The sequence below is a fragment of the Rosa chinensis genome, chromosome 6, assembly GCF_002994745.2.
Source record: "Rosa chinensis cultivar Old Blush chromosome 6, RchiOBHm-V2, whole genome shotgun sequence".
NCBI classification, from domain to species: Eukaryota; Viridiplantae; Streptophyta; class Magnoliopsida; order Rosales; family Rosaceae; genus Rosa; species Rosa chinensis.
The window spans coordinates 43,966,592-43,978,626 of NC_037093.1; the positions used below are offsets into that span (position 1 = coordinate 43,966,592).

Here is a 12,035-nt window from a genome sequence, read left to right on the forward strand (position 1 = left end):
TATGAGAGAGCTCAACACCATTATCTGCCTTTGATTATTTTCTGCATCCTGCTTGCATTTTAAGGTTTGTTCACTCTAGCAAGAAGGACAAATTTGGTACAATTTTGAGAAGTGTCGACCCATGTAGCTTTAGGAGGTAGTCTCGCATATCTTTCTTAGGATTTAGGATTGATTATACTTGTTCAATCCTTGATGCATGCTAGACATAATGGCTTCTAGGTGTTGGCAAGAAAATGCTTTTATCATTTTTTTTTCTCTGCTTGCGGTGCCCATGCCAGTATAGCATTCAAAGTTTCAACTCTTCCAACATATTAAAAGCTAGACAATGCCTGACTTTATATTTTGTGTTATACACATGTTTTTGCATGCAATCTCGTCATTGAGCTCAAAACAAATGTTGTTCCAATACCCATGTACCTTTCTATTTGATGGATATCTTGTTCAACTGAGTCTCCATTTTTTTGTGACGACATACGACACTTGGCATCATTCTAGCAGACATTCAAGTTATGGCTTTATTGATCGATGTGTTGCTGCGGCTTTATTGATTGCTACATATGCTTGGCCTTCGTTGGTGATCATGCTGCTCGTGGGCTTCATGTGCTTTGAGCGGGAGGCACCACCCACCATATTAGGTTTAATTCACTTTGCTTTCGCCGCCTATATGCAGGACGCATCGCCGTATAGACATCGAAAGAAATGAATCACCATGCTTTGTCTAGCTCACTTTGCCTTCGGCGCCACCGAAAGAAAGAAAGAAAGACACCAGCATATTTAGTCTAGCTCACTTTTCCTTCGCCGCCTATACGCAGGATGCACCGCCATATAGACACCGAAAGAAAGAAAGAAAGACACCACCACATTGTGGCTTTGATTTGTGTCAGAGAGACTACTGTGGGCAGCAGCTAGCTTGATGACTCTGTTGTCGCTGATGTGGTAATTGCCTTAGTCATCAGCATGAGATTATGTGGTGACGTTAAAGATGACACTTAGTAACGTCTGCATCATGAAAGAGAAAGCTCAGTAATTTCAAGTGATAATTATAATCATATACCTATGATCACTGTTCTAAAAAACGGCCGCCTAGGTGCTGGGCGGCAGCAAGCCGACTCGAGTAATGGGTAATCGGAGGTATTGGGCGGTCAGGATTTAGGAGGGCGCCTGGGCGGGTTGGGCGAGCTGGGCGGTCGAGGCAGAAGGCCAAGATGTCGATTCCCGAAAGGCCAAAATAGACCGCAGCTTTTCATCGCTCTTCAGCTCTTCATCCCTGCAGCTCCACAGCGCCTCTGCTCCGAATGTACCTTAAATATTTGGATGATCAGGCTTACTTTCAAATGCAAGATTTGTAACTGACGCACCTTAAATTTTCAACGGGGTTTGACTTCTCCTTGTTAATCTCAAAGCTGGAGTCCTTTATTTTTGAAATGAGACCCACTAGAAGTATTATGATCGAAAGAAGACCACTTGAAGTGCACTCATAATTCTTCTTCTTACCACAATAGCTGGGTCTTATCATCATTTCATTAGGAGGATTCACATATACAAACATATATAGATATGTGCATATAATTTTCACCTTCTTTTTTTCATTGTCAACAGGGACTAAAATGTAGAATCATCCATAGTTAGGATATTTGTGATTTATCCCAATATGCTAGTATTAAATGTGGATAGATGCAAGTTTTGGCCGTTTTGGAGGTGGAGGGGAGGTGGAATGGCCTTAATTATGCAAGTATTTGTAGTTCTTTCTTTTCAATTAGATAGTACATGTAAGTTACATAGTACATATAGTTTTTATAATTTTTTATTTTTTATTTTTTATAACACTGGGGATTTGATAGCTCTTAAAATCAAGTTATCAGTAGGAAATTTTGTGATGTAATTTATTCATTTATTTTAAAATCCAAGTGTTCAAAAATTTTGAATGGAAACTGTGGAAGTATATACCGCAGTGCTTTTATATGAACCACAAAATCAAAATGAAACAATGGACAATGGCTGAAATGTACTCACAACTCTAAATCACATATATTCAGTATATACATTCCATAGCTTAATTACACTTCAAAATTTCGAAGTCCACATATCGGACCTTTTGCACTAGACAATTTCAAGTCCAGTAACCTTAACTTTAGAACTGAACTTTGTTCTGTTTTTACATAGCTAAGATGCACCTGGAGCTGGTATCTTTCAAACTTAAATTCTCAAAGTCGGCCAAGATTCCATCAAGAGGTCTTCTCATATCAGCCATCACCTTTTCTGACTTCGTGCTAGTTATAAATGTTTCTCAAAATGATGAAACGAAGCGGAGCAGCCCGGCCCCAACACCATTGGAGGTGGTCGGCGGCAGCTCTGCCCCTAACTCCGGCGACCTTTTTCGGCCAGTTCCGGGGGTCCCAAGAGCAGTTTCTGCTCATTTTTAGATTCTACATGTCGATACGATCATTTTGATATATAGCATGTGAATTTTGGATATCGTATGATTTAGTTGTGAATTTTACAATTTCGATCGATTTTGATAGTTCGATTTGTGATATGTGAAGATCGGACCATCCGTTAGACTTGTAATTTTGATATGATGATCGTAGGACTGTCACAAATGTGGGTCTTGCAGAAACTACCTACCTATATTGATTTTCAATTTGCTTGAGACGTGTTACTCTATGACATTGTCTTGGTTGCCATCAATCGAATACCGGTAATCGAAGACAAAGTTCGGTTATGTCAAGCTCTCATCCAAACTTTTCACATTTCACTTGGAATGTTGCAGCTTGGGCAGACAATGAAATTAGTAGTACTTGCATTGTTGATGATCATGTACTAATTTTTATTCTAATTAGCATTGGTATGAAATGTAAAAAAATATCTTGCTATGAATGTAAAGTTTGAATATTTTCGATTGAGTTGTGGATTTGTTCATTTTATTGTAAATATTTGTAATATATTTAAATTGTAGAAAAATAAAAGTATTTTTTTTTTGAATAAAAAATAAAAGTATTATTATGTTTAGGTTGCAAATTAATTAGCAGAAATTTTTTTTTAACATGCTGTTACTTTTACACACAGAAATCAGTGAGAGTTAGGGTAAAAGGATTTGACACAGAAATCCGTGTGAGATAGGTGTGTATTTGACACAGAAATCCGTGTGAGATTGGTACGTATTTGGTACAGAAATCCGTGTGAAATAGAGTTGTTCACACGGATACATTCCATTACGGTGATCTATATTTACGGAAAGATAGTGGGGCCCACTTCTAATATTCACACGGACAAAATAATCCGTGTGAGATAGGTATGTATTTGACACAGAAATCCGTGTGAGATTGGTACGTATTTGGTACAGAAATCCGTGTGAAATAGAGTTGTTCACACGGATGCATTCCATTACGGTGATCTATATTTACGGAAAGATAGTGGGGCCCACTTCTAATATTTACACGGACAAAATAATCCGTGTGAGATAGGTATGTATTTGACACAGAAATCCGTGTGAGATAGGTACGTATTTGGCACAGAAATCCGTGTGAAATAGAGTTATTCACACGGATTGCAGCTAATTCCGGTAATTTATATTTATGGAATTATAGTGGGGCCCACGTAAGTATTTCACACGGACAACATAATCCGTGGCAGATGAGCATTACCCCCCCTCCAAACCGCACGGTAATACCAATCTGTGCGTGCACTGTGTGTAAAAGCTATCACACACTGAAATCAGTGTGAGATAGTCTTATTACCCACAGATTAAAATCCGTGGGTAATTGTTGTTTTGCTAGTAGTGTCGGCCACCTTCTCCGCGACCTTGTTGCACAGTGTGTGAAATGACGAAATATCTCCTCTTCTTCTTCGCTCTCATCCTCCACGTTTCTCTCTCCTCCCAAACTGCCGACCCGAACCCCATCGCCGGCCCACACCGAGCTGACCCGCTACGGCTTCCCAATCGGGCTCCTTCCTTCTCCGGTCAAAAACTACACCGTCAACCCCCTTATCGCCGACTTCGTCATCGACCTTGGCGACGCGTGCAAGATCACGCTCCCGCCGGACAACTACTTGGCCACGTATTCCAAGAAAGTCTCCGGCAAAATCAACCAAGGCCGGATCGCCGAAATCAACGACATCAATGTCCAGGCCTTCTGCCAGTGGTGGTCAGTCACCGGAATCAGGTCCAGCGGCGAGAATTTGGTGTTTAAGGTTGGGATGGTGATGGCGAGGTACCCTTCTAAGAACTTCAATGATAGTCCTGCTTGTGAGGGCCGCCGCAAGAGTCCATAGCTGGATTGTTGGGATCCACATTCACAGAGGAATTTAGAAAAGAATTGATAGAATCATTGATATTAAGTGCCGCATCAAAACCATCAAGATTAACATGAGAATTTGGAAGTCCAGGTTTTACTTTAAACAAATGGTCCAAGGCCTATAGCTGGTGGTCTGATGATAAAGGCAGGGGAAGACTTCGAAATAGGTGTGATATCATTCCAATTTCCAACTAGCATCATGCTGTCTTTTCGCAACAAATGGTGAAGATGGTGCCTTAGAATGGGTTTCTGGAACCCCTGAAAGGGATCCAATAGTCGGTTTTCTAAGGATGAGCCGATGAGATTTGCTGAGATTGCTGAGAAACCGAGGAGAGAGAGAGAGAGAGAGAGAATCAATTTTGTTATTTCAATTTTCTGAAATTTTAATTAAGAATTTTGAAATTTTGCCTGCCATGTGGGCCCCACCAGTGTCAAGTTGGCATGCCACATCAGCTACTTAACGGCTTCATTTGACGGAATCCTAACGGAGGGATCTATTGAATGAGAAATGATAGTGTGAGGGTGTTTTTGTAGAAATTGAAAGTCTAGAGACTGAATTGATTTTGGACCCAAACCACAAGGTACTAAACAATATTTAGCCCAAAAAAAATTCAAGCTTTAGCCCGGCTCGACCTTGATAAAAAACAAATGAGCCGAACATGATCACCCTGGTATTCACTCTGGCTCGGCTCATTTACACCCTTAACTAAGCTTTTGCTCATAGATGTTGAAAAAAAACTGCTTCATTAAGCTAAAAGCTAAAACTATTTATTTCTTTTTGAATGACTCTAAAATAGTAAAATATGCTCCCCTCCTCATTTGGCCAATTATGTATTGACACATGTACTTTTACTTAAATTGAGCCTCAACCCCAAAATAAATTTAACCCAAAACTAGCTCTGCATTCCCGACCCTTTTTTGGACCCAAACCCGAAATCTAACTGACCAGCTGCGACTCACAAGCTGCTATTGATCACTGTCACTGTTGCCTAGGGAAGAAGAAGAAGAGGAAGAAGAAAAAGAGAGACAGAGACAGAAGGCTCCGGTGCTTAGGTGAGTACCTAATCCAGATCTAGTAACCGCCACCGTCGCATTGCCAAGCTAAGCCAATTCTGAGAGCCACTCGCAGCCACAGTCTCACAGTGATAAAGAGAGAAATGGCGTCTCGGCTGCAGAAGATCGAAACGGACGAAACGTTACTACTGCGAGTGACGCATTCCAACCTCAAGACCTTCTCCGCAGAAATCCGGTTCTCCCTGCAGAGCACCGTGGAGGCCGTGAAAGACAAGCTATGGCGCAAATGCGGCACTTCTGTAAATTCCATGTCTCTTCATCTCTACGACGATGCCAACACCAAAGTCGCCGATCTCGCTGACAATTCCAGACCCCTCGGCTTCTATTCCCCTCTCGACGGGTCCGTCACTCACTCTGTTTGCTCTGTCTGTGTAGTTCTGATTTGATTTTGATGTGATTGAATTTCTGATTTGTGTGGATAACTGTGTTTTGAAAGGTTCCGGCTACATATTATAGACCTGGACCCGTCGTCGGTGACCTCCGGCGGGTGGCTGGAGGACACGTCATTGGTGGAGAAGTACACGATTTCCCAGGAAGCTTATGAGAAACGCGATGGTGACCTTCTCAAATTAGAAACTACATTTATTTTTGTTACTTTCTTCTGTGAATAAATTTTGCCTGCTCCTCATATTTAGATAATGTGTTATTTTAGGAGCAAAACAAAATGGTGTACAAGTGTGTGCTTAGTTCACTCTAGATCATGAACTTTTGTTTCGAAGAGACTGTTACTATGAGTGTATTGTTTTGAAATTCCATCTTCATGCTGTTTTTCAGGCACTTTTAAAAAGTTTAAGGACAAATTGGCATCTCAGAATACATCAGCTGTTGATAATAAAGTAAGCTTCTTCCGTCTTATCTGTTTAATATGCATATTAGCTGTACAATGAGTTTAATCCCTACTGCTGGTATCTGCCTTTGTTAACCATGGATCATATCAATAGAAGTTCCTTTTTAGTCAGCCTTGCGTGTGAAGTTTATTGATTTGTTTTTAACTTTTCTGTAGATACCAGACAACTACTTGGAAGACCTCTGTGTAAATATTAAGGTCAGTTAACTTCTCTTTTGCTTTTTTTTTTTTCATTTGTAGGTCTGGGTAGTTTTTGAAATATCACAACAGAAATTAAGTTCTTGGAACACCTGTGACTTTTTAAAAGGAATAGAGATACTTGAGAAAGACTAAACAAAAAGGGATGTAAAGAATCAGGAATTCTGTGAATAAATACTTCCTTAAGCTGTACTATTCAGTGATGGTGAATGGAAAACATTGTTTACTTTTCAACCTTTTTATTTTCACGCATTATTGTGGTTTAGTGGGGTCATTTTCCAGATCTAGTTGCCATTTTCTTCAGCGTATGAATACATCAAATAGTGTTATCTTTCTCATTTGAAAAAGGTGTTTAGCTTGCCTATTGTTATTAACACAGTTTTTTTTTTGGTTAATTTTTAATACATTGTAGGTAGGAGATAGATGTCAAGTTGAACCAGGGGACAAAAGAGGTGTTGTTAAATTTGTCGGCCGAGCAGAATCTTTGGCTCCTGGTTTCTGGATTGGAGTTCAGTATGATGAACCATTGGGAAAGCACGATGGCATGTAAGTGAGCATGATTCATAAGATGATTTTGGCTTCTCATTGGCCAACAGTATCAACTTTCTATTCTTCATCCCCCTAGCTCCCACCAATGTCTTATTTCCTTACAATTAAAGAAGTCATTACAAAGTTTATATTGTTTACCATCTTAAGTGTATCTAATGATAGTCTACTAGGTAGAATGAGAATGTAAATTACTGATGGTTAGTTTTTTTCCTCTACGTTTATGAGTTGAAGAACCCTATATGCTGTGATGTACATGACATTCATAAAATGACATTGATTAGAAAAGAATGAGAAAGATTTAGCTCTTGATTCGTACCGGATCTGAAATGAATCATGTCTATTCCTATCCTCAAAGACTAGATTTCTGGGTCTGGAGTTGAATACTGTTCCCACTGATCTTTTTCAATATAGAGGAGTTAGTGGCCACCACTAGTTTTTAGTGAAAAATGAGCTGCTTGAATTTTTTATATTGTGTGCTCTGAAGTGAAGACATTATAACAACAGATGTTAATTACAACTGCTTATCTTGTGATTGGCATTAGCGGAGAAATTTTTAGCTATAAGCTAGAATATGAAATAAATATATAAGTACCCGCTATTTTGATAGTGTGTGTGTAGGGCTGTTTTATTCTCATGAATTTATCTAGAGGATAAGTTCCTATCTGCAATGGTAAATAACTCATAGACTCTTGGTTTACTGGCGAAAGTAGTACGGGAAATTGGTCTACTACTAGCAGAATGAGATAAACTGTCATGTTTTGTTTAGATAATGGAAAATTTTCTCATATTAAATCTTCTGTAAATGTGCTGGAGTGTTGAGGGCTCTCTGTTACTTGCCAGAAGGAAAGATATAGCCAGGCAGTAGCCATTCAGGTCACTGAATGTGTTCCTGGCATTGATCAATCTGGAGTATTCTTCACTCCAGATCTTGCACCTCACCACCTCATATTCTTGAAATCGGTGTCTGTTACTAGTAGGAGATCTTTGGTATGCTATCAAATAATCATGGTGAAATGTTTGCATTTTGCTCTAGTATGAGTAGAGATTTTGAATTTGCGTCTTCTAAATTGGTATTGCATATTGGTTGAGAATCTTGAGATTCCTCCTTTTCATATCCCAGGGTGAAAGGAACTCGATACTTCAATTGCCCCCCTCTTCACGGCGCAGTGGTTCGACCCGACAAAGTCAAGGTATGTAAACAACTTTAAACCTAGAAAAGAAATGTAATACGGTTTTTCTGTGTTCTTTTTTTTTTTGGTGGTTATCAAAGGAAAGATTTTCCTTTATATAAAGCATATTATAGTTTATTTTGATTGGTTGTTTGACAAGGAACATGAATGTGTCAGTTTTCACTTTCATATGACCTGTTAGGTCTGCCTCTAAACGTGCTATATTCTATGACATCCAATCATTCATGAAAAAATGATTAGTTTGGGGTTAACCTGGGTAGGCTAGCAATTAGTGTTTCCCTTCTTGATATGTCCCGTTGTTCATGTTGAATTCCATATGAATGGCAACGGGATCTGTAGAAAAAGAAGAAGAAGCAGTTAAAGAAGTGGAGTCAGCTTAGGAATTATTCCATCAATGATGTCTTGATCAAGTTGAAAATTTGTGCTTCTGAGGGGTACCAGAATATTACACTTTTACTATCTTACAACTAATGCGGAGGTGTAAGCAGCAAGGCCAACAAGGCCACATAAATCAATGAAATTCTGTAGTTGGTCTCTGGAGTGGTGGAGTGGTTAAACACGTGATATGTCATTTCTTCACATGTTAGTTTGAAACAATAACTTTTTACCATAGCAGATGTATTGTTTCTTTATTGTTAGCAGCCTCTGTAGTCTGTACTTACTGCATGATTTCAATATGGATTTGAACGATGCTGCAATGTTATCAAATTTCAGGTCGGTGACTACCCAGAACGATATCCCTTTGAGGAGGATGAAATTTAAGCAGACCTTGAGGAGAGTACTTGTTAGACCAAAAACAAGGAGATTACTTATTTACCTCCTGTTTCTACTTGGCGGACTGTTATTAGGCAATCACCTCGAATTCTCTTTCTTTATTACATTTCTTCAGGTTGTAACGTTCGAGCAAGTGAAACCTTCCAAAGTGTTCAAAGAACTGAAAATTGTTTAAGGTGCTTCAGGGGTCGAAGTGGAACTTTAAGTTTGAAGCTTTGCTACCCCTATTGGTACATTACATGCTTTGTAGTTTGTCAGGGGGAAATGAAGTGAATTAAAAAACAACGTTCTTGCTTGCATCACACTGAATTTAATTTGTGCTTATTGGGTTTACATGTTCAACTCGTTTCTTATTAAGTTGCAGTAAATTGTCATTCTCCCATGAGAGATGAGATCTGATGCATACACTTGTTATTGTTTAGGCTAAAGTAAATTTCTAAACAGAAACCAGTAGATTGATTCGATCAAGTAAACCACTGGTGTAAATTTCTAAACAGAAACCAGTAGATTGATTCGATCAAGTAAACCACTGGTGATGATTAAACTCAAAAAATTACTCGTTACACTCGAAATCTAATTCGTGTTCGTTAGTGGCCTATCAAACCAGAAAATCCAATCCTGTACTTCCTACTATATTTGTTTTTGGCAGTGTGCGCTTTTCATTTGTGCTTAAAAAATGTCAACGTCAAGCATGGCATGTTCACCTGACGCAAGAATGCATGCCTGATTGCTATCCTTCTAATTTTGGAACTTCTGCTATCCTCCTGAGGTGCAATCTGCCGTTGATCTGTCGCTGAGCATTGACCTGGACGTCTACCGTAAGAGTTTAATGACCGAAATTGGCAAGAATCATCAAAATTGTTCTATGATCAATCACGAGCAAAACCGACTTCTAGCGCAGCAGGAGGACGATGAACAGAGGCCACTGGTTTAGATCTGCGGCTCTGATACCATCTTGAGATAGTAAGATTGAACCACAATTATGTCTAACGCTGATGAATCTAAACGAAAATGAAGAAGTTAGAGAGAAAATGATGAAGAAAGATGACTCTCATAGACTAATGGCTCAGTCTGGAAGAACTCATGAGCATTAATGGATCGCAAAGCATGGACACCTTCATCCCCATAGTACAGAGAAGGAAAAGCATTGCTACATCTGTTAGCAGAGGGAAGGATCAGAGCTCAGTGTGGAAGAAGAAGAAGAAGATAGCATTTAGAATAATAGCCTCATCTTCTTCTTCTTCCTCACTGAGCTCCTTCCCTCTGCTAACAGATGTAGCAACACTGTTCTTTCTCTGCACTATCGGGTTAAAGGCGGCTGTGCTTTGCCATTCATTACTCTCTTTTTTTCAGCAATGGAAGCTTCGTATAATGGTCGGGATGTGGCTTGAGATCAGCCAAAGTCCCCAAAAAGATGAATGGGGCAATAATAAACACAAATCAAAGAAGCAAATACTATCTTGTGTTTATATAGGAGACACCTGACGTGTATAGTAGGCACGAATAAATATAGAAGTTGATGTCTTCGTTTCTATTGTGGAAAATTGGCACAAATTAAAAATCTAAATTTCTGTGCAGGTGAAGTCGTAAAGACTTGGAAATCAATGGATGTACGTCGGGCAATCAAGGTTTGGCCTCAATTTGTGAGAAAAGTTCTGATGACAAGTTAATATGTGATCGTTAATGCATGTGAGTGAGATTTACCGTTGATTCTTCATCACGCTTTAAGATATTTATAGTGTGAACCTTTCGATTCTCGACATGAATTTGGTGTTATGAGTTGGCATGAAGCTTCCCCATGAGAAATTTTTGTTGATTCCACAATAGTCCCGCTTGCTTATGTTGAATTCAGAACCCAAACTGATAGTGATGTACAACAACTATTCCGGTTTGCAGTCCCTATTTTGAGCTCTAGCATATTTACTGTGGAATATTCATCAAACTACTTCAACACAGTATCTTCCAATCCGCAATGAGTTATCTATCCATGACAAATGGTCGTTAACTAATTCATACTAGTGTTGCTTCCCCATAAGAAATAAAATGTAGGACTTAGGAATCATAATATACAAGTTTCAAGATTTTGACTTTTTTGTGATTACCTCCTTGTGACTTAAAGAATCAAATTGAGACTATAATTACTTGCGGTCTCAACTATCAATTTGGGATGGAGAGCTGTTAGATATAGTTATCCAATATATCTCTTCACTGTTTTTCTCTTTTTTTTTTTGGTTTCTTTTTTAAAATTGCCTTTAGCCAAACTTTAGAGAACATTGAGAAGATTTATGCTAGGGCTGGGATTTGGAACCGTAACTTCAGTTGTTTCAGAATCCACTGAGAAATATTGCAAAACTAGTGGGTGTCGCAACAAAGGACCCAATTCAAGCTCGTCAAACTGCTCAATATCCTCATTCTTGCAGATTGCAACTTCCAAATCATACAAAGATGTAATTGTTCGAACCCCGACAAAGCAATGGATAAATGCATTTATCTAAGTACCAACAAAAGATGAGTAAAAATTGGCAGGATTTAATACATAAAAACACGAGTTTTCAACAGACATATCACTCTTCATTTGGTTGCTGAGAAAACCACAAAAATGAAATTGAATGTTCCCCATGCCCGCTTCAAGTTTTTTAACCAAATCAGTGGACATAGACAACTAAGAGCTCACGATTACAGACATAAAACTTCCTGTCCAATCTAAAAAAATTCAATCCTTAGTTGAATACCCCCAAAAAGCTATTGCATTCGAGTTATTGAAAACAAGACTGATTGCCCCCTATGTCACTTACTTCTCTAACAATCACTGTAATCCCCTTTTTCATCTAAAGCTTCCGCTACCGTTATAAACAATAATCATGTTCTTAACCAAAGTTGTTTTCAGAGTATTACCAAGGAGTTTCTCAGCAACCAAACAAAGAATTACCCTAGAGTAATTAAAAACACAAAAAGGCAGTAAATTGATGCAGCGTAATGGTAACTTCCTTCAGTGACCATGAGGCGGTGAAGGGACGGCACTTGCTCAATTTTGAGGCCCAAACAAGTCTCGGCATCAACATTGAGCATCAGAAGAGCAGACTGTAAGACCTTCCAGGCCGAGACGTT

At 39.0% G+C, this 12,035-nt stretch overlaps 2 protein-coding genes across 2 annotated transcripts; both read left to right on the forward strand.

Annotated features, from left to right (window-relative positions):
* Positions 1-3,825: 3,825 nt before the first annotated feature.
* LOC112171393 lies at positions 3,826-4,633 on the forward strand (the record flags this gene model as incomplete). The annotated part of the gene is made up of 1 exon (XM_024308585.2): positions 3,826-4,633. A coding segment is annotated over one exon (447 nt), but the record flags the coding sequence as incomplete, so codon positions are not given.
* A 306-nt stretch (positions 4,634-4,939) lies between these two features.
* Positions 4,940-9,260, forward strand: LOC112169257 (tubulin-folding cofactor B). The gene is made up of 7 exons (XM_024306270.2): positions 4,940-5,709; positions 5,806-5,924; positions 6,144-6,205; positions 6,373-6,414; positions 6,827-6,960; positions 8,084-8,153; positions 8,868-9,260. The coding sequence occupies exons 1-7, from the start codon at positions 5,453-5,455 to the stop codon at positions 8,913-8,915; spliced, it is 732 nt and encodes a 243-aa protein (XP_024162038.1). The 5' UTR covers positions 4,940-5,452; the 3' UTR covers positions 8,916-9,260.
* Positions 9,261-12,035: the final 2,775 nt, after the last annotated feature.

Coding starts and splice junctions, on each gene's coding strand:
- LOC112169257 (XM_024306270.2), top strand. CDS start 5,453: ATGGCGTCTCGGCTGCAGAAGATCGAAACGGACGAAACGTTACTACTG. Junction 5,925..6,143: donor AGCTTATGAGAAACGCGATG/GTGACCTTCTCA, acceptor GCTGTTTTTCAG/GCACTTTTAAAAAGTTTAAG. Junction 6,961..8,083: donor TTGGGAAAGCACGATGGCAT/GTAAGTGAGCAT, acceptor TTCATATCCCAG/GGTGAAAGGAACTCGATACT.